Here is a 27,331-nt window from a genome sequence, read left to right as displayed (position 1 = left end):
AATAAATACACCTATAGAATTAAACTATACTTATAATACTACTGTATAATAAAGCCTTAAGGATAAAACTAATAAAAAGAGGGGTATTATATTATAGCCTAATTTAATAATAAGAAAGTATATTAGAAATATACCCTGGAAGAATACTAGGTTTAAATAATTAATTATTATAGAATTAATAAATTAATTATAAACTACCTTAGATAAATTATCTTTAGTAAAATAATCCTAAACTTAGGCTTATAATCTTAAAAGTAAACTACTAGGAATAACTAAATATATAAGATTTAATTCTTTACGCTTTTTAAATAACTTAGATAAATAATTATTAATAAAGTATTAAAATTAAATATAAACTAAATCTTTATTATATTTTACTTACTTTATAATTACATTTACTTAAAATTACTTCCTATCCTTTTTACTAATATAAATTAATTAACCTTAGCTTATTACCTTAGGAACTTACCCTATACTATCTAATATTAGGTCGGGATGTTACAGATATTCTAATTATCGCTATAGATTTATGTTCTAAAAGCTTTGAAGTATATTCGGTATTCTATTGCTAAACAGATAAACAATATGAGTTGTTGTTGTATGCATTAGTATTCAATTGTATATCATCTAGATGGCACCCCTTAATCACTTTATGTGCCATATATTGTGATTTACATATTGTGATATACTCATGATGCAAATGACGGATATATTCCGCCCCTCCCACTATCCAGCCTCGCGGTATGAGTCATTATCTGTTTGTGTGCTCCTTCGCATGTAATCGCCACTCATGTAGTGTTACCATCAGCCTTGACCAATTGGATCATAATTGCAGCGACCACGAGGCCAAAATGCTTGGCGGAGAGGGCACCAAATGACTTTCACCTGATGTTCCTTTCTTCTCTCCTAGAAACAGTAGGGGAGTGATAAGAAGATGGCGTGTAGATGAAACTCGAGTTTTGGGCATAAGTGAGCGACATTGCTGAATATGCATACTTGTTGTGAATACCGAAGATTTTTATTCTTGCCTGCCTGTCTTAAGAAAGCTCCCATACCATGGAACGCCAAAATGTTTCATTGACCTTGAAGAAACAAGTGATCTTGAGTATCATTTGCCGAACGAAATTGATAAATTCGGACGCCCGATACCACACCACACGGACGTCACAGGCAAGGATTGACAAGGAAAAGCACAACTTATGTCAGTCACTGGGTTGATGCTCATCCTTATCCATGGATTCGCGAATGACGAGCCGCACTCGTTGGTTGTTTTTGAGTGGAGTATCTGCTGCGGACATCCAGGCCTGCGATATAAGTCAGTAATGATCGAGGGGTCCTTTCACGACAATGGCCCTCGTGGCGACGCTGAATTTGAAGCTCAGGAGCTTCGTCCGCGCAGGGGCAGCCTTAACTTTTGGGACCCCAAAATACTCGTCGTCTATCTTGTATCAAGGGTTGGTAAGAAGCTTGTAGACAGATGCTTGTCTCGTTCCTATTGAACGATTCAAAAAGGGTATAGTCATAGTACGAACGATGATTGCTGGGTGTCATCTTGTATGATATATGAGATTACCTAGGTAGATAGAGTGGTACCCGAGAGATTATAGGCGTTGTCTCCAATCCTCCCCTGTGGCCAAGTATAATATGCCATTGGGGCGATGGTTACTTAGTAACAATAGTCTATCTATCTTATGCCGGCAATTAAAGCATGCGATGGTTTTAGGCCGCGGATGGAGCTAAAATGTTATAAGTTGGGTACCATTTGTGATTTGGGGCGTTGGAATGCAACATGAGGATCGTGCATCGCAATCGTGTCAATGCGGCATAAGAACTTGCAGGCCTTGGGTTAGGTTAAACCCATCACAGACCGCTCTTTTCTTCTTCCTCACCAGAACTCAATGGATCCAGATTCACTCGCCATGGCATCTGAGATTACCAGCTGGGAAGAATTACTTTGGGTATATGAAGAGTTTGACGATGATACCGAAGACTTCCAATATACCCAAATCGCAAAGGTGGACGATGACAAGATATTTTACTGCGAGATCAACAAGCCAAAGGCAGAAATTACGTTTCAAGAAATCACCGCCTCCCTCACTCAAATTCCTGACGACGAAATCTTCCCACCGTGGCCCCAAGCTTGCGCTACAACCAAGGCTCCTCGAGAGCTCCCTCCAGGCATTTACATCAAACGGCCTCAAGTGAAACAGTATGACAACTTTGTAAAGTATAAAGTTTTGCATCTCCTCCGCGATGGATTAGTAGAGGAGGCAGAAATTATGGAAGTGCTAAGGAGCCAACCCCACCCGAATATCGTTGGATCTCATGGTTGCCATGTTCGGCGTGGATATATTACAGGACTTGTCCTGGACCGACACCCCTACGACTTGAACGGTTTCCTAAAGAGCGGCCAAACGATCCAAGATAAAGAGGTCTTCATGGAATCACTGCGCTCGGCAATCTATCACTTACACACGCTTGGCTAGGCCCATAACGACCTTAACCCGTCAAACGTTCTCGTGGCAGAGGACGGTAGACCCATTCTGATCGACTTTGGCTCATCTCGGAGAATTGGGGAGAGATTGTCAACTAGCCGTGGTACGAAAGGCTGGATTGATGTTAGTTGAGACTCCAGAACCTTCCATCTTTGCGTGGAAGAATGCATTAGAGAGTGAGCTGGCACGGAAGCAAGCTTCCGGCCAGAATGAGCTGGCAATGTAAATAGCCACCTTTTGTTGAGCTGCTTCAGCAAGCAGCCTTTTGTTAAGCTGATAGCTCAAGCTGGAACTATATATTCCAGTAAAGTAGCTAGATAGTTGTAAAACCATCTTGCACCTTTTGTTTTCTTAAGTCCCTAGTATTGATTGCGAGATAAAGGACTATACAACGTCGGAGACACATCATGATACATTTGCTCTCGACAAAATCTGTAACTGGTTAAGTAACCCGACATTTGAGGATTGAATAGCTGCGATAGATACGGAGTATAGACGCCGGGAACTCTTATTGTAGAGGATCCACCATCCCGTCAAAACCGGGCATCATCAAACAGTGGCTCATACAGCGCAAGACAGAAGGAGCAAAGTTTCCGAAGGTTAAAACTGGTTTAAGGTCGTTGACAGGCGGAACAGGGTTGCTTGATTAGCTCCGCAAGGCTGCCAAGCGTACCGCGGTATTAGCCACTTAAAATCGGGCAAAGTTCGCCAGTAGGCCTCCCACCAGCTTCACAGCATTTTTAACCCCCCCGGAGAAGATGTAGCAGCACAATAGAATGGACCTGTCTATGTCAGCCATCCTTGTTGCATACTCACGCTCATTTTCTCAACATCAAATTTCTCATTCAGACATATTATATCCTCTATATATATATATATATATATATAAATACAAAGATTACTACTTCTGCATCCCGCGAATAAGAACAGAGCAACTGAGAATGGTGAAGACTCTCACCGGAATTAAAAGTCCTCGTTGTGAATCCCTTTACCGCTTGAAGATTGATACTAAAAACGCCTAGTAACTCGAGGTAAATTAGAGCCCCGATTTGGGCCAAGCTAAAAGCCGTGGCGCCATGTTTGTTCAATAATCCGACAGGGGGGAGCACAACACCAACGGCCAATCGTGCAGCACGACAAATTTCCATTCCCTTTCATCTTTGCTCATCATGATCACTCAACGCACAAGACTATATAACATGGGGCATATTGAACTAAATTCTGACGGCCGCGGCGGGCACTTGTATGACACGGCGATAGAGTTCAGGGGTCTTGTTCTAGGACTTACTATATTTTGACACATCTTTGACAACTCCATAATCCGTGCGTTGGGAGTTTAGGACTTGGCAGCGCTCACATCATGTAAAAGCAAAACTAAATAGTTAGGTTGCCTAACTTCTTGGCAGCGGCAACATCGGCTCTCTGGCTTATCAGCTTAGACGTCTTTTGTTCCTGGGGAAAGGAGGATTTGCATCTGCGGCTGAACGCGCCCCTGCGCTATCGCTTCGTAGCCGCAACACCAAGCAGTTAATCATGTGGGGACGCGTGCTGGCCATCGTCCAAAGATTATGATCACCTGCTTTTGTTCTTTTCTTTCCTCTTATCTTACTTTCTCCTTCTCTTGTATTGTCTGTCACTCCTTTTTTGTGTGTTTGTTGAGTTGCGAGAGTCGTGGTTGAGCGCATATGCTCTTGCGCTTGAGAATCAGGGGCAAACTTGTCAACTAAGGCGATCTAGTCGCGCACCTCACACTCTCTTTTTGTTAAACTCTGTCGCTCACTTCTGTAATTTCCACGCAAAATAAGTTAATCAACTGTGTCCATTACTCTCCTTCATTTCTCTGGGCAAAACTTCTACCATGCTGCAACTCTTCTCAAGCCGCGTCCGGCGTCCCATTTCGCTAGTTGGCATCGCTTTTGTCTTTAGCACTTTAGCCTTGTACATACTCGCACCAGTAAGTGGATTCAACATTTCAAGTTGTCATGAAGATAACTCCATGTTAGTTGGTTAACTCACACAACGAAAAGTACACTGTCCAGCATGGAACTTCAGAAACGTCGAAACAGCCATGGACCACAAGTCGCATTGCTCAGTCTCCGAGTAATCAGACTGCCGCCGTCTCTCAGACTACGGATCAAAAAATTCACATTCTTTTACCCGCCACAAGAAGCAACATCAACTTCTGCAAGACGCTCCTTACCATGATTCTGCTGGGATATCCCAGCCCGACGATTATCGCTTGGGCAGACCAGGACCGCGCAAGTGGACTTCTCGGAGGCGGTTCACACTTTGCCAAAATTACACGAACTTTGGATTACATCAATGACCCTAAACGTCGCAACCAGCCCGGCTTCGACGATGAACTCGTCATGATGCTCGATGCATACGATATTTGGTTCCAGCTCCCCCTTGATGTGCTCTTGTCTCGCTACAACGCCATTCTCGAGGACGATGCCGCACGAGTTTCTCAGCGCATGGGTCGAGCTTACACCATTGAGGGCATCAATTCACGGGTTGTCTTTGGAGCAGGCAAACGCTGCGCACCGAATTTGCTCACTTCCGTGGCCTGCTATCCCGTTCCGGAATCACCCCTTCCAAGCGATCTTTACGGCGGAAACACCGATACTTTCATTGGAACCAGCCAGTGGAGCAGCTATCGAACTCGCTATCTCAACTCAGGATACATCATTGGACCGGTGGGAGAAGTGCGTCGCGTGCTGGAGAGGGCTCTGGAGAAGTTGGAAGAGTGTCAGAACCGAAAAGGCGCTTCGTTTGATGACGGAACTGGGGCGTCTGATGCGTGTTACCATGGAAGTGACCAGAGCATCTTTGTTGAGATGTTTGGAGAGCAGGAGTATTATCGCGAGGTCATGAGGCGGCATCATCGCACTCGTGTTGATGAGATGCTTGATAGAGTCGTTCCAGGACGAGCTGGATCAAGGCCCCCTCCTACGGTTGTCCAGCAGGTCCCTGTGTTGGATCGTCTGGAACCTGCCTTCACTCACCAGCAGTACAACAAGACGCATCTTCCCGACAAGCCGTATGAATTCGGCATTGCTCTGGATTACTGGTCTCTGCTGGGTCATCAGACGTCCAACGCTGTCACTGATGCACGGTATATCCGCCATAGCCTCCCCGTGAAACAGCAAATGGGTAAAACAGGCAAGTTCGACTGCGTCCCCAAAACCGAGATGATGTCCCTACCAAACGATTTACCTAGCGACAAGCCTCTCCCATGGATGAGAGGAATGATGCCGGATATGTGGGCGACGATGCCACTGTACACGGAGATTTGCATCGGCACGGTGCCCGTCATGATTCACCACAACTCAGTGGAAAAGTACCAGCGGGAGAGGCAGTGGAGTCAGACGTGGTGGTACAGGAGAGCGAAGCCGCTGTTTGAGGAGAGGCGCAAGGAGGGCATCGCGCAGTTGGCGGAGGGCATTCCGACGGATCGCGGGACGATGGAGAAGTGGGAGATGATTTGTCCCAAGTTTCTTGAGAAGGAGTTGTTTAGGAATGAAAAGGGGAATTAGGGGGGTTGTATGAATATGGGATGAGAGTATGTATGTGTTATGCTTGCATGAGGGGTGTTTTGGGCGTCATGATATCATTCACTTCTAGATATTCACTGTAGATTTTTTATGACATTACTTATATGTGCTTAATTATAATATAATATAATATCACTGTATACAACTTTTAACAAGCCAAAAAACGCCGTATATGAGCGCAAACCAGCATCATGCTATTACAAATCTCTATTTCCTACCCTTCCCTCTGCTTCCCCGTCCAATCTCCATCAGCCTGGCCTTCTTGTGGAATCTCTCTCCCATCTGGTGTCCGCTCCCTCTCGGTCCATCCTCCGTATCACCTCCGCGCTTCCGGCTCTTCTCCAGCATAGCTCTGACGCCAGATCCCGCGCCGCCCTCCTTTCGCTTGGTCAACCGATCGATGCGATCAACGCCCTCGCCGAGATTATGCCACTCCTCGCCACCAAACTGCATCCGTCCGCTGCGACCGGCTTGCTTGGCCTTCTTGGCGCGATCCTTCTTGCTCTCCTTGGGCAGACGGGTAAAGTTCGTTTCTTCGTACTCGGTGCGCTCCTGTTCGTCCTTGCGTTCCTGCTGCGTCTTCATTCTGCGGCCACCCTGGACGATGGTTGTGCCGATACTGGGTTCGGCAATGGGTGCGGATGAGAGCTCAGAGGCGACGAACTCCTCCATGGTGTGTGAGCGCATGGGGCGGCGGGCGGCCTTTTCGCGGGTTTGGGTCGTCTCCATGACTTGGCGCTCGCGACGAGGAGGTCTGTATACACCGGCGGGAGCATCGTCATTTTGATCGCGCTTCGCAGGACGGATCGCGACGTCATCCATAAGAGAGCCCATGTTGGGTGCGGCAGAGAGATTGCCTCGCTTGGGCTGGGGCCTGGAGTGACCGTCTTCAGCCTCGGAGTCGTCCTCTTCGTCTTCATCCTCGTCATCGTCTTCAGAGCCTGAACCTGACTCATCCGTGCTAGATCCAGTCTTTGCGCTTTCCTTGGCTTCCTTCATCTTCTCGCGTCGCTGCGCATCTTCTGCCGTCCGAAGGAATCTGTCGATGGAGAACCGCAGCTTCTCTTCCAGTGGTCGGGCTCCCTTTTCGAGAAACAGACGTAGTTCGACAAGCTTTGTTCGCACAGCATCGTCTAAATCTTGATCCTTTTCTTTTGATGCGTCTTTTTCATCTGACTTTGCGTTTCGTAGCTTGACGAGGATAAGGAAGACGAGGTTCTGGAGGTACGAGAGCAGCAGCTCGTTCTTGACGTCGAGGAGCGAGATTCCATCCTTGGGATGGTCAATGGTTGATATTTTTGAAGTTCCCTCTTGTGCCAGAGACAGCGACTGTGTAAGAGACGCCAACAGGGCGGGCAGAGTCGTTGCGGCGGCCATGATGGGCTGATGAGCTGCGGCTGGTGGTTTTGTTTCGAGATGGTAAAATTCAAAAGCCTGGAGAAATCGATATCGATTTGAACTTTTTAGTGGGGGCATGTGGCGTATCTTGCTTGTACCTGTGCCTTGCCATTTTTGGGCTAGCGGATATTCTTTCAATTACCCTGTATTTTGTTGCTACAATTTGAGCCTCATTCAAAGAGAAAAAGAGGAAATATAGCTGTAGAGATAGATATTTCGGTTTATGAATTAGAGGTAGATTTATTTGAAGGAAGATTCTGGTTATTCAGAGGATGGTGGTTGCGCGGAGCTTGTTGATTGCTCTAATCATTGTGTACACACTGCGGCTATTTGTACCAGAGGGTCTAACTCATAGCAAGTCAGAAGAATACAAGACGGATATTATACTCAAGAAATTGTTACAAAAAAATTCATATGTCCGTCTATACACTGACATTGACACAACGTTGCTATCCGACTTTTCGTTATAAATACAAAGGTAGTAGTAGTATATCATATATCTCCTTTCAACACCTCTAAGACGCTCATGGAAATCCTTCCATTGAATCTCCTGAAATCACGCCTCTATAGAGCATCGCGCATCTCCTTTTTCATCCTTGTAACCGTTCCAACTCCTCCGTAAACCAAACCCGTGTACACCATCGCTACGCTCGCACCAGCATTCAGCACCTTCAACGCCTGCTCTCCATTGGTGATGCCTCCAGTCGCAAAAAGCACCTTTTGCTCACCCTTGCCATCGCTGGGTTGCGAGTCGAGCATCTTGCGGTATCGCCCAACGAGGTCCAATGTGCGGTCGAACATGGCAGGGCCAGAGTAGCCACCCGTCTCCATAAGCGCCTTTTGCTCTCTGACTGAGAGCTTGGCTCCCTTGGGGTTGAGGCCGGTTCTTCGCTTGGTGGTGTTTCCAACAATGATGCCGTCGACGCCGCTCTTCTGCACAGCTTGGACAATGCCCTCCATTTGCGAATCTTCGTCTTCGTCGGGAGAAACCTTGACCATGACCTTGGGGCGCACTTTTCTGTCTGTTCGAGATGCCTCGTCGACAACGGCGGCAAGTAGCCGCGTCAAGGGCTCTGCAGCTTGAAGGTCTCGGAGACCTGGCGTGTTGGGGCTGCTCACGTTGACCACTAGAACATCGGCATAACGGGCCAATCGCTTTGTGCAGTAGACATAGTCAGAGGCAATGGCCTGCTCGTCCTTTTCGTTGGTCTCCTTGTTCTTTGCGATTTGCACGGCGAGTATGCGTCCGGGCTTCAAGCTTCCCACGGGAACACCGGCCTCTCCACTGATGATTTCCTCCTCGGTGACTCCTATTGAGCGCGCAAATCGTCGAAGTCGGTCGCGCAGGCGGATCGCCATGTCGTCAGCTCCCTTTGAGTTGAGGCCGTATCGGTTAACCATTCCGTCGAGAATCGGCACGCGAAAGACTCGGGGCTTGGGGTTTCCTTCTTGCGGCAGCGGCGTGCAGCCACCGACCTCAACAACGCCGGCTCCGAGCGCAAACAGCGCATCGGGAATCTCGCCGTCCTTGTCCAGACCTGCTGAGATGCCAATCGGGTTTGCCAATTGGTGCTCGAAGACGGAGGCTGAGAGGCTGGAGCTGTTGGCAGCGGCGTCACGTTCTCGGGGGTTCAAGCCGACTTCATAGAGGAGCTTCAGCGCTGAAACGCCCAAATGGTGCGCATCTTCGGCATCGGGGACGACGGTTCGCAGCAGCGGCGGGACGACATATCGGTGGACGAATGCTCGCGTGTCGGTCGTATAGTAGTATGAGGCGTAAAGAGCAGCCGCCAGCGCAGTGCTATAAGCTGCGACCTTGATTCCGCCACCAGAGCTGCCGGCTGAGCTCGAATTATAGCGACGAGGGACTGAAGTTCTGAGAGAGTTTTGCGAGGGGCATGTCGATCGGGGGACGGATTTCAGGCCGGTGGCGGCGAGACGCGACCGCAGCAGTGAGGCAGACATGATTGGCGCAAGTCACGCCGTGTCGGCTGCCAATTGCTCGAGTTTCGCTGTCGTGAGTTGAGAAACGATCTGATATGATATTGGACGATATATTGTGGATCTGGTGAAGTCGGGAGATCGGGCAAATCCTCCGAGGAGCTGTCCGTACTGTGGCGATATCAATAATGCACTGTCTCTTATGTGTAAAGAGATGCTCAGACCGTACCAGCAGTTTTATTCACATCATACCTAAGCATTGGACTATTCATTTACTCAATTTCCATAACTAGTGAAGTATTTCGTAAATCATGCTGTCTACTGTTTGCTTGCCGCATCCTCTATCTACATGTCTACACCTTATCCGATATCGTACAGATATACTCTCAAAGATCTCTTATATCACTGTTACCAAGACAACGTCCATAATTCAGCTTCCTAGAAAAGGTAATCGCCCATTATCTAGAAGAAAATTGTCTGTGGCTTGGTTGTGGGAGTGAATTGGTGTTGTAAATCGGACGCCACCAGACATAGATCTCCTCCATGTTATACCTTGACCAACCACCGTCCGAGTCTTATACTTACAATCCGCCACATACGAAGCCATCGTCGAGTTTGATACCTTATACTTTGATATTGCTGGGCAACACGTCTTGTTTATTGTTTATTGTGTCTTTATAGCTTTGGACGCTGAATGCTTATTCTTCCTCTATTTGTTTGCCTATAAAGACATGCCCGCCCCCCCTAGAATTGTGATTTGAATCTTCCCTCACACACAATTTTGCAATATCCAACGTGAATAAAAACTGAATTCATATCTAAGTTGACTCAATTCAAACCTATCTTGACACAGTTTAAACCTATCTTGACACAATTCAAACCTATCTTGACCAAGTTCAATCTACTTTGACCCAATCCTCGCAATGGCAAACACTCGACTTGTACGGTATAGACCTCGGCGACGAGAGCCGGCACGGGCACCTGGAGAGATTTTCCAGATGGAGCACTCTTATCTCGATATGACGCCGAGGACAGGGTCATGTGCCATCGCAAACATCCCGCCGGAGATTTTACTTATGATAATGGACCATCTCCCAATGCCTTTCCGCCTTTCCCTCGCTCTTACCTGCAAGGGCTTTTACAATACTTTCCGTATTCTAACATCAAATAAACCCGACGAAATGGAAACTTCGTCAATGTTGTACATCTTGCAGAGAGATATACCAAACGTATATTTCTGTTTTCGGTGCCACAAGTTGTGTCCTTTAAACCAGGATCGGAACTGGGAGGGCCAAAATGACCATGGATGCGGCAAGTCGGGCTTGTTTGGCGACTGGGACTTGGTCCACAAACATATTCCCCAGAAGCAGATTCCATTGCTCTGGCATCCCGTTCTCAAAGAAGCACACCTTAACTTCATGGAAGCATACTTGGTAATGGACAGACACTTTTATGGCGAGTCTCATGGACTTCCCCTTTCGACACTCGAGCGACACTCAAAGTTCGAAAAGTTCATCATATTGAACAGGACTACGATCAATGATCGAGACGACTGGAATGATGACCTGAGAAAGGCTTTGAAGGTATCAAAAGCCTGCAAACAGACTGTATTTGATGTCAGACCACAGGGATCCAAAGCAAAGGCTTTTCAAGCCCCCTGGAGGTTTTCCTTTGACTCCATCCCCAAGATTATCGACAATGAGCTCTACATCGCTAGAACTCATACAGTTGAAGGGCCAATGGTGGGCTGGGAGCATTTGGCAAGACTCTTGGAAAGCATTCACCTGCCCATTTGCCGCCACTCGAGGTGCATTACGGAAACATACTCATATTGCCATATTATCATCAGTCGAAGCCACAACAATCGGAGTATCTGCCAAAAAGACTGGAATCATGATCACCATTTCCAGCAAAGCGGTTCATGTCAGTACTGCTACACCGATTATGATATCTCGCTTCAAAGAGATAACGACAAGAAAGAGTGGAAGTTGAAGATCTGCACATATCACTACCTCGGAGCCTGTCGCTCCCCAGCCGACCTCCTTTGGGATTATCTTGTTCGAGATGTGTGTGGGCCACTGAATCCTTTATACTGGGAAATGAAGAATCGGCATCTGGATATGGATCTTGGGAAAGCGCGGCGGAGGTGGCATGAGGGCGATGAGGAGACTCTTCCTAGGATGCTTTGACATACAATACAATGCTTATTATAGTCTGTCAATACTTTTCTTTACAGATATGCAATATTGTATTGTGTTTATTGCTCGTATTTTTTATGTAAAATGTTATGAGATAAATTCTTGTCTATCAAGTCGCGACTGATGATCCACGAGACTGCAGATTTGTGATAATGCAAATAGAAATGACAAGAAAAGGTTACCTATGTATAAGAATGGGCATTGACTATAATCAGTTGACAATTTACATTAATAAATAACAGGAATAGGCATACCTTGATAGTATAGGCATGTAAATGTTGTTCAACACTCCGCAATTGATACCATCCTTAGTTGGTTCACTATAAGAAGCTAAAATAAACAGACATCTCTTTCCCACTCATTTAGATAGCCGCCCTCCTCCTCCTCCTCTGACCAAGGAATGCTGACACTGAAAAAACCTAGCCGCACGAAGGCATTTGGTCCATCTTCCTCCGATCTTCTCAACACTATACCCCTATAACAGACTGCGCTGTCTAGCGCGGTTCTCAATCCTTCCCTGATGTCTCCATTGCATATGAGGAGAGTCACTGTCGATGGTTCCGGAGATTCCATCACATAATCCATTTGGCAAAATATCAACTGCCCTCTCCAGATTGGACCTTCGATGTCTGTATTTAAATAATGATATGATGTCGAAGTTTCAGGACAAGTGGGTGGCCTTAATTTTATCGAAACCAAAGGAGCTTTTAACAAAAGCTTTCGCTTAGAACGGTCTCTGAAGTCTATGATTTCATCAAGAGAAATAGACTGTTCCGGGTCGGCATATCGAATGAGATCTTTGATTCTCAAAGATTTGTTTCTTGAATCGTAGTCGACGCTGTAACCCAACATCGCAGCTGAAGCCCAAGACCAGCTAGGAAAATCCTTGAGAATGAACCCATCTCTTTCATGTCCGATCCTCATACATTGCCAAGGGAGAGCTCTTGAATAGAATCCCTTGAAGATTCCACCAAAGTATTCCACATTATGTTGTAATGAAAGACGACGGGCAACTCCATGGATGGCAGCGAGACGATCTGTTGGTTTTGTCAACTTCATGCTCGCGTATTGAAATATTATGCCAAGCCAAGCAACTCCTAAAGCCTCTTCTTTAGGCAAACTCAAGATCTCTCGCATAAAATGATCCGTGTCTATATAATCCTCACTGTGCTGCTGCTTGCGCAGATTCCGAAACGGCTGATTCTCTTGGAACAGACCACTGTCACACTCCCACAACAGACCGACCCCACTCCAGTGTAATCTTTGAGTGGATAGAATCCTTTCTTGTAGAGCCCAAGCACGCCTCATTAGTGGCATGTATCGAAATTCAGGCTCATCACCTATTGTTCCTTCAAGTGGTTTGAAAGAAACAAAGTTTTCCCCATACTGGATGGCCTCTTCTTCTCTCCAAGGGTAGCGGGCTGAGTGCCTCTCTCCAAGGAATCCTTCTGAGCTATCCGATGCATACAAGGCTGAGATGCAAAATAGAGCGTTAGAATAGTAGTTTCCCATTTGGGCTGCCTCGCTATTCCAGTCGTCAAGAAAGTCGTCATTGTCTGGTTGGATGATACATAGTGCATCAACCCAGAGATATCGGATCCCCATGAGCCTTGTGATCGTGATAGCATCTTGAATCGTTTTTGGTAAGTCGTATACCATAATTCGGTGTCTTCTTTGACACAAGTTGCTCCGTGTTGTTTTTGCCGGTTGGTTCCCCATTCCCCAACAATAGCTTAGAATGAGATATTTTGGGTTTATGTCACTCGCCAACTCTTTGGTGTTGACAAGCCTGGCCGTGCTTCCATCATTGGATTGAACATCTATCAACCGAGTTGGTATAATATTGGGGTTTTCCTTGAGGCCTTGTATTCGTTGACATTTCTCATGATTTTGACTGCAGTTGTCTATCCATTTAATAGTCGTTTGCATGAGCGTCGTAAGTTCATCATCGATATTTCCACTCGCCAACCCTAAAAATATACAGTGAGTATCCCACCACCACGTTGGTTGGGGTTTCGTACGTAAAATTGGAGGTATTTCCTGATAAGACGTCTTCTTGTTGAGGAGAGGAATGTTGATAGAAACCACAATGTTATCAAGTTTACGCGTATTTTCCAACTTTATACCATAAGTCAATCCGGGAAAGTAGGTACGCTTTTCCAGATAACCTTGCTTTATAGTAAGCATAGAGTACTCTCCTATTCCACCGCAGCTCATGTGCATCCAAAAAATCTGGCAACCGCGACAGCCCCCATCTGCTGAAGCTTGGAGGTCGGTTGGGACTTTATAGTGGTCAATATCCATGTCGGATTCGTCATCTTTAGTTGAAGAAACTTGGAGAACTGCGTTCAAAAGTTCGCAACACTTTTCACACAAACCTTCATCGACAGTAATTGAAGACTGCATTGTGAAATAGCGAGAACCAGGCGGCCTGAGAAATATAAAAATTAGGTAGATAAAGATACCAGAGAGCAACGGAATCAAACTTGGGAAACAGATGTATCTGAGTCTCTTTATTAGGGCGGATCACTGCATCCGGCTCTTGTTCTCGGCTTACCATCAGAGTTCTAGTGCCAACTCGTAGTAACCACTTCCCGGAGAATTTATGGACTTTTAAAAGATATTGGATACTGAGAAGTTCGCAATGCTTGGGCTTAATTAATATAATGAGCTTATTGTTACGAAGAAACTTGCAGGCAAGTTCAAAAGATAAGAATTGGGCTCGCGTATTAGGCATCAAGGCTAACAGGGACAATAGACAATAGCCAACCAGGAAGCTGAAAGCCCCATATTGCCATATGTCATACTGTGAATGGCCCTTTGATAGTATGAGAGCACACCTGACGGAGCTCATAAACTTGCCCGTCTGCTCGCCTGCCCGTTTGCCATACCGATGCATCAGTCCAATTGATTTGCCTACTTTGATCCATCCACAAAGTCTTCCTCTTGTGGCAAGTGCCAACCCAGAGAGCCATCGCCAGAGTGCCAAATACTGTGTCCATTATATATAATTCTTCATGGTTTTTTTTTTTTTTTTTTTTTTTTTTTTGATCAGATAAATGGAGAGTCAATGAGATTGGACGCTATGCACGCATAGGATCCCTGAAAAAAATGTACGGTCGGCGAATGATGCTTTTGAGTGAGCACATCTGCAGCAAACCAAATCTCATTTAATGATAGTTGTAGTCAGCAACGCAGGCCTGAGAATTGCCATATATTACGGTTGCTGACTAGAGGGCTGGCTTCTGTCCTGGAGCTCCATAGGTGGAATAGGCGCCAATGTCGGGACGTACGACTTACACTACCAGATTGTCACCATTACAAATTTATCTTCAAATGGTATAGTAGCTAGTTAGTGACGGCCTGTCAAGTTACGCGGCTAACGTTTGGATATATAATTTGCTGGTATTTATAACCGCCCAGTATCAACACGCTAGAACTATTGCTGGATGCCAACGTCGGTCGACGCCATAAACACTCTTCTATTGCTTTCTGTAACGGAGACAAGTGTGATATTACAATCGGTCATAACCTCTACTTTGCAGGAAACAAAAGCGTCCTCAGCCTAGTCATCCCAGTAAAATCTCCGATCACCGTCCCTGCTACCTCCTTGTCTACCCAGCCCTCAGTGTAACCGCCGCCGAAGTCAACCAACCAGGCATCTTCGTTCTCATCAATCAAAATGTTTGCTGCTTTGACGTCTCCCCAAACTATACGATTCTCGTGTAGTGCTGATAAAGCAGTCTCGAGTTGCCCCATCCACTGTTCCCTAGTTGCAGGCGTTGGGTCATCGGGTTCTTCAGGGTGGACTCTTGCGGATAACGGTCGGTCCCCGCAATCGACGTAGGTTAATAAAAGCCCAAGAATAAAGTCACAGTCGTCCATCATAATGTCGTATAGGCGATAGACGTTCACTCGAGAGTCTAGATCGGCCTCATGGATCTTCTTATAGGTTTTAAGCTCCTAGGTGATCTGTAGACTGCCATAACAACGTTTGAAGAAGCACACAGTCTGACCCTTGTCAATCAAAACCTTCCTTGGCGCCTTGAAGAGCGCGTCTTCGGGTATTCTATGACTGATGACGATGTTGGCTGGATCGTAAAAAGATGTCCAGGTCTCTAAGTCATCGAGAAAGTCGTCATCGAAGCGAACAGAGGATGGCCAATAGGGCGACTCCTCGGTTGGCATAAGGCGTGGTTGTAGCTTCTCATCGATTATATCAAGTATAAAGATGAAGAATTCGGGATAGGGATATTCTTTTAAGGTGACTGTAATGGTTTTATCTAACGGATTAGGCGCGAGGTTGGTAAAGAAGGGCTCGGATGGAGTCATCACCCAATCATACACATCAGTGTCGTATATTTCACCTAACACCTCCTGACCGGATTTCAAAACTTCTAGGTAAGACTTGTATTTGTTCGTTATGTTGGGAGAGTTGACAAAGTTGGATAGTGAAAGCTTAATATAAAAACCCTCGCCATTGTGCCGAATTGTGAAGCGAGCATCATTGTCATCTTCTCGTATGCTAGTGACAGCGTTTCCAACCTCGTATCGTGGAGCAGCCATTACAACGATCCTGAATAACAATGAAGTGTCCCCGGCACAGTCATTCGGGATCTGTTTTCTTGAGTCCGATCTCGCAGCCTTTGTGAGTCAACCAAGAATTACCGGCTTAGCTGGCAGCAGCTCCGCATGCGCTCTGGGGCAGTGGCGCGATAGGAACAAATATCGGCTGAAGTTTTCCTGCTGATTAGCGATACGATTCTTTAGGTTTGATCTATCAGACTTTGAGTAAAAAGTCTGCGCCTCTAGAGAGTGCAGCATAGAGGAGATAGGGTCTACGTGACGCCAAACTGATGTCAAGCTCAGCGCCTAATAGTTGGTGGAGGTGGTTTTGCGCGTTGGTTGGTGTGCCGTGACTAAAAACCTTGTACGGAATAGATGAGCCTGGACCAAGTGGTAATACACGTACAGATCGATATGGCTGCGTTTCTTTCACATGTAAATTGAATGCAGCTAGCTGGCTTGCTTCTTTAGTCTACTAAGCCATCTACTTGTTCCCTATATAAACCATGCTGTTTCTCGTCGATATCTTGCTGGATTCATTATGAGTTAAGTATTACGCTCAGCTTCCGCACGATGTATCAGAACACCAGAACCAACTCGCGCAGACGTCGAAGCCAGCGCCTCATTGAGGCTGAGAAATCTAAGAAAAGACTTCGGGACTCAACTGAACCCGTCCATTTGCCAATATTGTCTTTTCCAACAGAAATCCTCTTATCGGTCATAAGTCACCTACCGTCGCCATGGCAACTTTCTTTAGGTTTGACTTGCAGATTCTTCTCAGAATTAACTCGCAGAAACACTCTACCACGCCTTGAGGGAAAAGATCTGGTCGAGTTTCTTTCAACCTTACAAAGAGACATCTCCAATATGTATTTCTGCTATTGCTGCAACAAGCTACGCACACTCGATCCTAATCTTGATTACAAAAACCAAGCTCATACAGAGACGGCTGGAGCTTTCAGGAATTCACGATGGGTGCCCCATCCCACCAATATCCTAAACATTAAACTTCCGCCATATCTTTCTTCCTTTCTCTTCGATACCAAAATATCATTCATGGAAGCAAACTTGGTCATGAGTCGACACTTTCATGGCTTCTCTCATGGTACATCTCTCCGGGGCCTCGAACGATGTAGTATTCTCGAGGATGTTATCGAATTAGGCAAATGCCTTAGGCCCCGCCTTAGGTTGAAAAGAAGGAACTATATCTCAGAGGATTTCGTGCATCCAGAAACCAAATTTGTCGAAGAAAATCTCGAAGCGCTGCCAAGGAGGGAAGACGCCTGGAGATTTTCGTTTCGATCCAACCCGAAGATCATCGATGATGAGCTCTTCATTGCCAGATTTTATACGTTAACTGGGCCTCCAGTGTCTCAAGAGCAACTTAAAAAGTTGATGAAGAGTACTTCGATACCAATCTGCAGTCATTTCACCTACTCGGCGTTTCCGTTATCCTATTACTTCATGAGAAGCTTACCAAGGCACTATTCGCGCTGCTGTCAACTCAATCGGTCAAAAAGTCCCTACCTTGGTGATGGTGGGGGTTTGATCAAGTTTGGTCCGGGACGCGGCTCTTGCTTATTATGTAGCACAGATTACGATATCTCAGTTGATCTGGAAACGAACAACGAAACGACCATCAACATTAGTATCTATCATCGCCTTGGATCATGCCGGTCTCCGGGCGATAAACTTTGGGATTATTTTGTTAACCCCCTCCGAAAAGTTAGTCGTCGGAACTTAATACGGGATGTTGATCATGACGCGTATGACTTTGATCCCAATGGCCTGTATGACTTTGAGGACAGTCCCCGGGCCGAAGAATTAAGGTCACACCATCTGGAGGTTGATCCTGGGGTAGCCCGGCGAAAGTGGCACAGGGAGGCACCGGACGAATAACTATAAGTTTACCTAGCGCATCTTAAGTTACACAAATGGCAATGTAAACCGATGAGTTTGGATATAATGAAAACTCTATCCCGCCAAGAATTCTTTTTCTATAGTCTGGAGGTCAAGGTGGCCCCAAGTTCAGTAAAGCTTGTCGTGTTATGTTCAAACAAACATTGAAGCTTCCATAGAGGTGTACTTGAGGAAGCCACGCTCTGCAGGTTGTTATATGACACGAGGCGAAAACAACAGAAGACATCTCATGCTCTTTTAATAATTTTATCTCTACTTACGTCTTTGCCGTCTTCTTTTCTCCAAAAAGGTATACATCCATACGTCGATACTACTTAAAGTTTAATATGCGATGTAGCTCTCGTTTCTACATAACACGAACTGTATGGGTTCTTTCCCGTCTCCTAGTATGCCATCCTGTTACTATGGTGATAAGATAGGCCAAAAATATATATAAATAACTTCTATTTTCTTTTCTAGATGCTTTAGAGGGCAACATTCTTCCTTCCCAATAAATTTCGTCTTAGAAAGAATATAAGTAGGCCCTGGCCGCGTGCCCGTCATGATTCGCCAACTCACCAACCTCCACAAAGTTGCTACCGTCCGCACAGTCATCGAAGCCCACGGTTAGAAGCGAGAATATATCTAAAATGGATATCCAGTTGGCACTAAATCCTTCCACTGTTGATCGGGAATGTCCATTCTTACTGTCCTTACCGGTCGAACTTCTTCTCCCAATAGCATCTTACCTACCAATTCCAACACAAATATCTCTCGCTTTGACTTGCAAATGCTTGATGAAAGTGTTTTTTCCTGAGAATACCCTACCGCAGCTCAGCAAACAGGACCGTATCACATTCCTTTCAACTTTGCAGAAAGATATACTTGGCACATACTTCTGCTTCTGTTGCCTTCGGTTACGCCGACTGATACCAGATGTGGATTGGAATGGTCATGATCACAAATGGAACATTGGACACTTCAAATACCCAACGTGGAATATCAGTTCAGGTAACAACTGGCATGTACCGGCTCCATACTATTTTTCATCGTTCAAAGACTATTTCTCTGTTGATTTTATGGATGCCTACCTAGTTATGAACCAACATTTTCTGGGTTCCTCCCATGGCCTGCCGCTTCACATTCTTGAGCGGTATGCGTCGTTCCAAGACCATATCGAGTTGCATAATTGCCAACACGGTTCACCGTTCCAAGGCCTAACCAAGGAGGAGTTACAATGTCCTACAGGATCCGACTATCGCCTCTATGAGCGGAAGGAAGATGAACCTGATCGAAAAGAGACCGCCTGGAGGATTTCGTTTCAGATGATCCCAAAGATTATCCATGACAAACTGTATTTGGGTCGATTCTACACGATAGTTGGTCCTCTGGTACCTTGGAATTGTATGGCGAGGCTCATCAGTAGCTGTTCGCCAGAGATCTGCAACCATTTAGTATGCTTGGCAGATGCAAGACTAGGTTGCCATGCTCATCATGGCCCCATTGCACACCGGGACTCGGACAGCTATATATCCATTGTTCCAAGGCTATACAATATGGAAGGGGATTTCGAAACGCTCAAGCATATACCTGAAAGCGGCTTATGCCGATTTTGCAATACGGACTACGAGATGTCACTCCACCAGAATAAAGAAAACAAGGAATGGCGATTCAGGCTTAGCACGTATCACTGCCTTGGATCATGTCGGTCTCCAAAAGACAAATTTTGGAAATCTCTTGTGGGAAACTCGGGTAGAAGACATGATGATAGTCAGAGCGAGGCACGGTCTTCTTATGGGAATGTCAAGCGAGAATGGCATGAGGGGAGCTAAAGATGGGTCAGAGCGAGTTACGGTTTTCTTGTGGGAATGTCAAGCGATATTGGCGTGAAGGGAGCTAAAGATAGCAAGCGCTGTATGTTAATGAATAATATACTCTGATATTTCTCTTATGAGTTGACGAACAAGTCATGATAGGATGATTTGATCAGCCTAGTGATTCTTATATTCCTCAGACAAACTAGGTTTCTTGCCTTTTGTTCGGTGTCAATAGAACTAATTCAACAGTACATTTCCAGCTATCAACGCAATGTGCTACTGCTAGGGTCTGGAAATGAATTCACATTCAGTCAGTTCTAGAGGCTGTCGACATTCTCCCAGACAGACATACCTTATATTTTCTGGGGGATTCCAATATATTCCATACCACGTGTAAGAACAATGTTTTTTTTTATAATCCACCTGGTGTATATGTACCTTTATATCATTACATATGTTCGTATTAGCATCTATACACATCATAATATACACCGCCTCTATCCTCCTAAAAGTCAATGAGTCATGTGGGGCATACGCCGCATATAGGCAATTATATTATTGAGTTCGATATAGAATACGTGTTCCTCAAGATGGCTAATGAATTCATAATGTATAGTTTAGAGCAGGGCTCCGACCTGGCCTTTATTTCAAGATCTAGAATCCATCCGTAGTTCAAACTGATCGGCCACAATCCACCAACTCGAATCTTGAAGACTGGAGCCGAAAAGTATCATCGATCAAGGCCCAAGATCAAAATTTGAGTTTATTATGAATTTTTCTCAAAGTAAGATAAGCATATTGAGTGAATATGTGACTCCTTTTGCTACAAAAGGCCTATAAAGAAACGGCAGTAGCCATGATTCTTCAGTTTTGTGAGCAACGATCTTTCTTCTTCGAAAACCAACCTCTATTAAGAACAATGATACACAAACACTATCCAATTAAACGGCAGAGCCCGAGGCTACAAATTATAAGCGCTCTGAAAAGGGGACTACAGTTAGTGAATGCCTCTGTCGATGCAGCACAAGGAATATCGCTCGACGCAGCACAAGGAGCGTCGGTCGACACAGCACAAGGAATATCGGTCGACACAGAACAAGGAACATCGGTCGATACAGAACAAGGAACATCGGTCGACACAGAACAAGGAACATCGGTCGATACAGAACAAGGAACATCGGTCGACACAGAACAAGGAACATTGCCATCTGCTTTCTTGGATCTTCCGGTCGAGATTATCCGCCTGATAAACAATCACCTAGAAGCGCAATGGAAAATAGCTTTGGCCTTGACCTGCACGCATTTAAAGACGGTTCTGTTCCCTAAAGGCAATCTGCCTTGTCTCACAAAGGGAGAACTGGCTGAGTTCTTGTCCACATTGTCAAAAGATGTACCTGGTGCTTATTTCTGCTGGTGTTGCAATCGACTCCGACCATTAAACTCCGAAGCCGATTGGGATGGGCAGAACCACAGATCGACCGTTCAAGCCTTCGAAAATTCCATGTGGACAAATGGAATTCATAGGAAGGGCAATCTCTACTTGTCGCCGCCCTATTTCCTCTTCGCGGAAACTCCTACCATTTGTTTCATGACTGCATATCTGGTAATGAATCGTCATTTCTATGGGGCCTCTCACGGTATATCGCTTCAAAGCTTACAGTCCTCTGCGAGTTACGAGGAAAAGTTGGCATTGAGTAAGTGTCAGTGTCGCTATTCGTATGCCTCAAGCCCCTCTTGCAAATCTACGAGCGGAATCTTCCAGCCGACTTTGACCATAAGCCCAAGAAAGAAAGATCTTTGGAGGTTTTCTAGTCAATCTACCGCCAAAATCGTCCATGGGAGTCTTTATATCGGCCGAATTTTTACAATGGTTGGACCGCTGGTGCGCTGGGAACAAATTGCAAGGCTGATTGAGAGCGTACGGCCTGGAATATGCCAACACTTGGAATGTGCAGCATCGCTACCGCGATCCTGTCGCCATGACCGCCAGGCCTCAAAAAAGTCCGTGGATCGACGTCTTTATATCGCTTCACTGACGGGTAGATGGGGAGATGTTTTGGAAGCCTTCACATCTAAAAACTTCAACCCAGAAAAAGGATCATGCTTACTGTGCGCAACCGACTACGACATCTCGCTCGAGCAAGACAGAACCGAAAAGGAGTGGCGCTATACCCTTCATACATATCACGGCCTTGGGCCGTGTCGGACTCCAAACGACCAACTCTGGGCTTACTTCACCAGCGATTTCCAGGATACACACGGTTTCTGGGGAACTACAGATGAGAGAAACAGCGAGCTGGAAGAACTGCAATCTCGTCACCGACACCTGGACCCTGGAGGAGTGCGTCGAGCATGGTACGAGGCGATGGAGTCACAGAACGAAGTTGATTTGCTCTTTTGAAATTGGAGGTAAATGGGAGATTACACAAATTTGTTCTTTTAAAAAGGAAAAAAAAAAGAAAAAAAAAGATTTAAAAAAATTATTAAAAAAAATAGCTAGTATGCTAGAGACTGAACGAGGTTCAAGTGTCAGAATGGGATACGATGAGAATAGAGGGATGCGATGAGAATAGAGGGATGCGATGGGGATATATGGATGTAATGGGAATAGGAGCCTTTGTTGGGTGATGCTTACTCGTCCAATAGAGACCTAGTCATCACCCAGGTAAGTTTGTGCTGCTTTCACTACTTTTTGTGACTATCAATACCTGTACTTTGTATCTGTTACTATCACAATATTTTTCTAGTCTGTTGCTATGGCTACATGTACCTATATTCACCTTTCTAGCAATATCAATCACCACCTATTTACATTTAACTTTTTAGCCCCCGTTTTGTTAGATGACGTAGGCCTAAGCTGAGCTTACCTTTGCTCTGCTAAGAGATGCGAGATTTAATTACCCAGTTAGGTTAACGCCAGTGGACTCATGAGTTTGCCCTGATACAGTATTGCCTAATTTCTTCGAAGCGGGCGGCTTGTCTGACTTGATCCTCCCGAGATTCACTTTTATAATACGGCTTTCTTTAAGAATATATTCCAGAGCACGATGTATTCATTGATAGCCGTTAGATGTAATAAATCTGGTTTGAAGAGAGTTTAGTTGGTATTCCGGAAATTCCACCTCCATATACTATTATCACCACGTTTCACTACCCCGTATATCACTGATTAAAATGACCCAAGTCATCATGTCTTCTCTACCGCGCCCTGTGACGACACTGTTCGTGTCTGAGAAGCTTGTTTACCGCAGCGTGCAAATTGAAGACAAGGACACCTTCTACGAAATCATTAGCGAGCCTGGGTGCATGGAGCTTGGTCATCCCTTAATCCCTCGACCGCCAATCCAGAGGTCAATGGACGAGTTTTTAGAAGTGTACCAGAAGAAGGCTTTGATCTTTGTCTTCATCTGCTTGAAAGAGACATCTGAGAGTGGACATCCCACCCCCGGAAAGCCAATTGGATCCTTGAACATGACCCCGCCGTCACTCGAGTCCAAAGAAGATCATCGATCTACCAGTTTCGCTATTTGGCTCTCAGAAGAATACCGCGGCAAGGGTTACGGTGCTGAGGCTACAAAGTGGGCTGTAGATTGGGCTTTCAATTACACGGGGGTGCATCGCATTGAGCTTTGGTCGTTCAGCTACAACGAGGCCGCGATAAGGCTTTGGGAAAAGATTGGGTTCAAGTTGGAAGGCCGGAAGCGTGAAAGTGTGTGGTTTCAGCGCAAGTGGTTTGATACTGTCCTATACTCTATCCTTGAGCATGAATGGGAGTGCAAATGAAGAGAACTGTGCCACCAAATGTTACCAGCTTGTTTTGGTTTCACCGTTTCTCATTGTTTGGCATCCCACTGGCGCCGTGCATCATGTCTGCAGCGGCTGATGGAAATACCACATTTGGCGCAATGGATATTTTGCTATAGAACACTGAGCTTCATGGAGTGAGCCTAGAACAACATCGCTATTCACTTAAATGAGAGTCTTGCTTGTGTTGAGGCTGCTAAGGGAATGCCCACTGGCCAATTGTTGTTTATATAAGTTGTATGTGTCTGTTCACATTGTCAGACATTCACCGAGACTAAATTGCTGAGATAAGTTGAGCGGGCAACTTTTTCATACAAATCACCATTAGAGATCACAACTAGTGGCTAACCGGAAGATAGTTTATAAATGACTGATATTCATAATTTTGCCAAGGAGTGACGAAAAGCACATTAACAGATCTGAATGAATGTCCGTGGCAAACCACCTTCCTGCGTGACCCTCGAGTGTTCCATCACAGTGAAAACCTTTTACCAGAGAGACATATAGCCTGTCAAAATTTGCCGGCGGGCAGTTAATTCCTGAGTTCATCCTCAATATCATCATTGTACACTCGAGCCAGTGGGCTTCGAATGGGAATGTTTCTCTGTCCCTCTCGGGGAGTAGCTTCGGGGACGAAAGCAACCTTGGTTCCCTTTGGAACCAGAAGACAGTAGGTTGAGCCTCCATGGTGGAACATTCCAAGTTCCTCTCCTTTTTTAACATCTGCTCCTCCCTCGGGTGGGTCAATGAATTTCTCATTAATCTCACAAGAAGACACATCGGCCATGCCAACGTAGAGAAGAGCGATGATGCCGATTTTTGGGTTTTTAATGTAATAGACGGCTCGCGTGGCGAAATGGGTAATATAGCCCTGAGCAAGGTCTGGAGAAGCCGGATCAGGCCCGTCAGGATTGGAAAAACCGGTGACAGTGGGGGCTGCAAAGTAAGTGCCTTGGATAACCTCAGTGTAGAGGACTTTGCCGCTGATTGGCGAGTCCCATCGATGGTAAGAGGTAGCACTCAAGAAGGCCTGATAAACTGTGCCACCGACGAACAGGGATGCATAATCTTCGTTCTTATTCAACATGTCCATGATGGAGTATGGCTGTCCCTTTAGCCAAAACTTGTCGTAGTCTTTTGCATTTGGCTGGAGCGAGAATGGCTTGGATTCACATGAGTTTATGATCCAATCATCATTGTCCTTGAAGTGAATGGGGCGGAGTTCTTTATCCGGGTACTGCTTGAATGTTCGGATGAAGAAGTCGTCCCATGATGTAAAACCCCAGTAGTCTTGCTTTGGGTCACACTCAAACAGTTCCTCGAATTTGTAATGTTCGCCTTCGAGATTGGTATCGTCCTCGATTTGCTTCCGCGATTCAGGGCTCAACCAAGCCTCATCATAGGGAATATCGTCACCCTCTTTGGGTAGCAGAACTTTTGCGGAGTCAATTGTCTGTAAGAAGTTTGTCTTCCAAGTGTTGAGTATGACTTCGAATTTCTTATTGATGTCGGGCTTCAGAAAGAACGCGTATCCGCTAGGGGTAGCCATTGGCCAATCCAAAACGGCGTTGAATGGAAATCCAACCAGACCCACGTCGTATTCCAACTTTCTCCAAATAGGTGCCCTCGACGTCATAACCTTGTCGAAACAAATGTACAAATCATCAAGAGACTTGATCTGTTTGTTTCCAACAGGGTCATCGATGTAGGGGGGTTTGTTAGGGACTTCATCTAGCATGGCTTGAGCCAGCATGCGAAGCTCGGCAGAGCTCTCGACATGTTTCTTTAAATCATCCACTTCCGGACTGAGCTTCCATGGGCCCTTGAACCTCTTCTTGTCTCTTTCGATCTCCTCAAGCAGACCGCGAAGCCAATCTATAAGAAGATTGTCGTTCTCAGGTAGCCAGTGCCCAATCCTACGGAATGGTGGTTGGCGGACTGGGAGTGGAAACTGAGTTGCTGCCATTGTGAATCTTGTCACTGATAAGATAGAAGAGGATTTGATCTCAGGATTATAGTTTATATAAAGTGGCTGCTGTTGCTGGTGATGATGATGAGAAGGGAGAGTTTTTGAGAAGAAGGAGACTCGACTGACATCTATATATATTACGTCTAAACTTGCTGACTTCATCATCTCTAGGTAGAAAGTGATACATAGAGATTCCTTCTCCTCATCTAGGAGACGTAATGACTTCGTAATGATCAATTATCGTATCTGGATGGACGGGAATCGCCCCGCACTTTGATGTGGTGTGTAACAGTAATAGTCCGCATGGATACAGGGTCCATTATTGTTCTTACGTGGTACGGCTATCGAAGCCTGATGAGACTGGTTGAGATCGGAAGGCATGACATACTGTATTATGCACATCTTCCAGATTAGGTTGTCTATGAGAACATGGAACTCCAGTGGCTGGCTGAAACTGAAACATTCTTCGTGCACAAAAATATTTATTTTACGAGTTGTGATCATCGGAGGTACATTGTCCTATTCATATACTGGGTACTTTATATACTTGCCCTGCATTTGAAAGAGCTAAGACAAAATGTTATATCAGCTAGAACTACTCTTTACCCGCCGGGTCATCGATACATGCTATTTTAATGGATCATGGAATAAAAGAACATATTTTGTGCAATATCGATGAATAAAATACAGTAAGACCTTTCAATGACCGAGTAATTGTAAAGTGATCTAGAACTAGTCCATACATAGGAGACCGCAGCTGCCCAAGTGTTGGCAAATGATATTGTGCATATGAAGCCCATAGGGTAATGAATTACTGCATGAAGTGGCAAATATGTTTACGGCTGTTGACCAATATCAGATGGCTTCCCCGCTCGGGTGAAGCAGTGCGACCAATAATAGATCCGATGTGCGGCAACACATCAGATACATCTTGCCAAGAGGATCGTCCGCCAGATCGGCCAAATCAAGGGACACGATCACCAGCTAAGATAGATGGTGAATCTTTAGTTTTCTGTTTCTTATTTTTTTCCCCAGCATGTCACTCTAGGACTATTCCTCAAAAGTATACACGTATTGTACAAGATGGCGGTGCTTTGTTATGATGTGCATGGAGGCGTGGATACGTATGCAGGTTTCACGACCCAGAAAGACCCGTATGGAAAATAGGCAATTTAAAGTGCGGGGACTTGCGCATGCAGGCCACAAGACAATTGATTTATCTAGCCATTGTCACATAATCCATTAGGTAGTCACACCGCTCTTGGAGGGGCATGCAGGTGAATTCATATAATTCATCTATTCATGCTCCACTCTGTTGAATCTCTTTGGCGAGGATATTCAAGCGGCGTCTAAGTTTGAGACTCCTTACGGAACAGAATGCAGACTCACGTAATTTTGTTCAAGAGACATTCTCCGGCTGTACGGCTTGCACTACCGCACGACGAATGAGAGGCCGATGTTGTGACTCGGTGAGAAAGCGGAAACATTTGGTTGTACGTATTCTCTATGAGTGGCGTATGCACGTCATATCAAAGGTCCAGAACCTATTTACGTAGACTTAGATCGTCGGCGTATACATTAAATGAGAACAATTCCGCAAGTCGAGACCCGATCCGAGGACAATATTGAAACATACATATGTAGGACAAAGAGGAAGACGAATAAACTTTAAACACGACCTAAATGCTCC

At 45.5% G+C, this 27,331-nt stretch overlaps 13 protein-coding genes across 13 annotated transcripts; 8 read left to right on the top strand and 5 right to left on the bottom strand.

Annotated features, from left to right (window-relative positions):
* The first annotated feature begins 812 nt into the window (after nt 1–812).
* On the top strand, nt 813–1,773 carry V8C40DRAFT_259646 (uncharacterized protein). The gene has a single exon (XM_083219018.1). It carries the CDS (start codon nt 1,200–1,202, stop codon nt 1,497–1,499), a length of 300 nt encoding a protein of 99 aa, XP_083066985.1. The 5' UTR covers nt 813–1,199; the 3' UTR covers nt 1,500–1,773.
* Nucleotides 1,774–1,919: 146 nt separating this feature from the next.
* On the top strand, nt 1,920–2,964 carry V8C40DRAFT_278843 (kinase-like domain-containing protein; the record flags this gene model as incomplete). Its single annotated transcript, XM_083221118.1, has 3 exons — nt 1,920–2,432; nt 2,487–2,598; nt 2,852–2,964. 3 exons carry the CDS (start codon nt 1,920–1,922, stop codon nt 2,962–2,964), a joined length of 738 nt encoding a protein of 245 aa, XP_083066984.1.
* A 1,133-nt stretch (nt 2,965–4,097) lies between these two features.
* On the top strand, nt 4,098–6,144 carry V8C40DRAFT_156018 (glycosyltransferase domain-containing protein). The gene is made up of 2 exons (XM_083211375.1): nt 4,098–4,449; nt 4,523–6,144. The coding sequence occupies exons 1-2, from the start codon at nt 4,354–4,356 to the stop codon at nt 6,029–6,031; spliced, it is 1,605 nt and encodes a 534-aa protein (XP_083066983.1). The 5' UTR covers nt 4,098–4,353; the 3' UTR covers nt 6,032–6,144.
* A 12-nt stretch (nt 6,145–6,156) lies between these two features.
* V8C40DRAFT_259640 (small subunit rRNA maturation protein LCP5) lies at nt 6,157–7,458 on the bottom strand. Its single transcript, XM_083219017.1, has one exon. It carries the CDS (start codon nt 7,424–7,426, stop codon nt 6,257–6,259), a length of 1,170 nt encoding a protein of 389 aa, XP_083066982.1. The 5' UTR covers nt 7,427–7,458; the 3' UTR covers nt 6,157–6,256.
* Nucleotides 7,459–7,710: 252 nt separating this feature from the next.
* V8C40DRAFT_259639 (dihydroorotate dehydrogenase 2) lies at nt 7,711–9,498 on the bottom strand. The gene has a single exon (XM_083219016.1). It carries the CDS (start codon nt 9,410–9,412, stop codon nt 8,012–8,014), a length of 1,401 nt encoding a protein of 466 aa, XP_083066981.1. The 5' UTR covers nt 9,413–9,498; the 3' UTR covers nt 7,711–8,011.
* An 813-nt stretch (nt 9,499–10,311) lies between these two features.
* On the top strand, nt 10,312–11,577 carry V8C40DRAFT_271671 (F-box protein; the record flags this gene model as incomplete). The annotated part of the gene is made up of 1 exon (XM_083220287.1): nt 10,312–11,577. The coding sequence occupies one exon, from the start codon at nt 10,312–10,314 to the stop codon at nt 11,575–11,577; it is 1,266 nt and encodes a 421-aa protein (XP_083066980.1).
* A 289-nt stretch (nt 11,578–11,866) lies between these two features.
* On the bottom strand, nt 11,867–14,276 carry V8C40DRAFT_259637 (HET domain-containing protein). Its single transcript, XM_083219015.1, has 2 exons — nt 13,608–14,276; nt 11,867–13,556 (listed from the first exon to the last, which is right to left on the bottom strand). The coding sequence occupies exons 1-2, from the start codon at nt 13,990–13,992 to the stop codon at nt 11,917–11,919; spliced, it is 2,025 nt and encodes a 674-aa protein (XP_083066979.1). The 5' UTR covers nt 13,993–14,276; the 3' UTR covers nt 11,867–11,916.
* An 844-nt stretch (nt 14,277–15,120) lies between these two features.
* Nucleotides 15,121–16,152, bottom strand: V8C40DRAFT_278838 (uncharacterized protein; the record flags this gene model as incomplete). Its single annotated transcript, XM_083221117.1, has 2 exons — nt 15,121–15,549; nt 15,595–16,152. The coding sequence occupies 2 exons, from the start codon at nt 16,150–16,152 to the stop codon at nt 15,121–15,123; spliced, it is 987 nt and encodes a 328-aa protein (XP_083066978.1).
* Nucleotides 16,153–16,720: 568 nt separating this feature from the next.
* V8C40DRAFT_284992 (uncharacterized protein) lies at nt 16,721–18,051 on the top strand (the record flags this gene model as incomplete). Its single annotated transcript, XM_083222267.1, has 1 exon — nt 16,721–18,051. The coding sequence occupies exon 1, from the start codon at nt 16,726–16,728 to the stop codon at nt 18,049–18,051; it is 1,326 nt and encodes a 441-aa protein (XP_083066977.1). The 5' UTR covers nt 16,721–16,725.
* A 650-nt stretch (nt 18,052–18,701) lies between these two features.
* Nucleotides 18,702–19,883, top strand: V8C40DRAFT_278836 (uncharacterized protein; the record flags this gene model as incomplete). Its single annotated transcript, XM_083221116.1, has 1 exon — nt 18,702–19,883. One exon carries the CDS (start codon nt 18,702–18,704, stop codon nt 19,881–19,883), a length of 1,182 nt encoding a protein of 393 aa, XP_083066976.1.
* Nucleotides 19,884–20,787: 904 nt separating this feature from the next.
* On the top strand, nt 20,788–22,269 carry V8C40DRAFT_278835 (uncharacterized protein; the record flags this gene model as incomplete). Its single annotated transcript, XM_083221115.1, has 1 exon — nt 20,788–22,269. The coding sequence occupies one exon, from the start codon at nt 20,788–20,790 to the stop codon at nt 22,267–22,269; it is 1,482 nt and encodes a 493-aa protein (XP_083066975.1).
* Nucleotides 22,270–22,925: 656 nt separating this feature from the next.
* Nucleotides 22,926–23,794, top strand: V8C40DRAFT_284989 (GNAT family N-acetyltransferase). Its single transcript, XM_083222266.1, has one exon. The coding sequence runs from the start codon at nt 23,043–23,045 to the stop codon at nt 23,649–23,651; it is 609 nt and encodes a 202-aa protein (XP_083066974.1). The 5' UTR covers nt 22,926–23,042; the 3' UTR covers nt 23,652–23,794.
* Nucleotides 23,795–24,125: 331 nt separating this feature from the next.
* On the bottom strand, nt 24,126–25,638 carry V8C40DRAFT_284985 (Phophatidylserine decarboxylase domain-containing protein; the record flags this gene model as incomplete). The annotated part of the gene is made up of 1 exon (XM_083222265.1): nt 24,126–25,638. The coding sequence occupies one exon, from the start codon at nt 25,636–25,638 to the stop codon at nt 24,205–24,207; it is 1,434 nt and encodes a 477-aa protein (XP_083066973.1). The 3' UTR covers nt 24,126–24,204.
* Nucleotides 25,639–27,331: the final 1,693 nt, after the last annotated feature.

The sequence above is a fragment of the Trichoderma camerunense genome, assembly GCF_050948025.1.
Source record: "Trichoderma camerunense strain CBS 138272 chromosome Unknown V8C40scaffold_38, whole genome shotgun sequence".
Taxonomy (NCBI): Eukaryota; Fungi; Ascomycota; class Sordariomycetes; order Hypocreales; family Hypocreaceae; genus Trichoderma; species Trichoderma camerunense.
Note: the sequence above shows the minus strand (reverse complement) of the source record. Positions and strands in the feature narration are given on the sequence as shown.

Excerpts from the sequence above, each read along its gene's own strand:
- V8C40DRAFT_259646 (XM_083219018.1), top strand. The coding sequence starts at position 1,200 with ATGTCAGTCACTGGGTTGATGCTCATCCTTATCCATGGATTCGCGAAT.
- V8C40DRAFT_156018 (XM_083211375.1), top strand. The coding sequence starts at position 4,354 with ATGCTGCAACTCTTCTCAAGCCGCGTCCGGCGTCCCATTTCGCTAGTT. Across the intron at positions 4,450-4,522 it reads CCTTGTACATACTCGCACCA|TACACTGTCCAGCATGGAAC; the intron begins GTAAGTGGATTC and ends CACAACGAAAAG.
- V8C40DRAFT_259640 (XM_083219017.1), bottom strand. The coding sequence starts at position 7,426 with ATGGCCGCCGCAACGACTCTGCCCGCCCTGTTGGCGTCTCTTACACAG.
- V8C40DRAFT_259639 (XM_083219016.1), bottom strand. The coding sequence starts at position 9,412 with ATGTCTGCCTCACTGCTGCGGTCGCGTCTCGCCGCCACCGGCCTGAAA.
- V8C40DRAFT_259637 (XM_083219015.1), bottom strand. The coding sequence starts at position 13,992 with ATGCAGTCTTCAATTACTGTCGATGAAGGTTTGTGTGAAAAGTGTTGC. Across the intron at positions 13,557-13,607 it reads GGAAATACCTCCAATTTTAC|GGTTGGCGAGTGGAAATATC; the intron begins GTACGAAACCCC and ends GTATATTTTTAG.
- V8C40DRAFT_284989 (XM_083222266.1), top strand. The coding sequence starts at position 23,043 with ATGACCCAAGTCATCATGTCTTCTCTACCGCGCCCTGTGACGACACTG.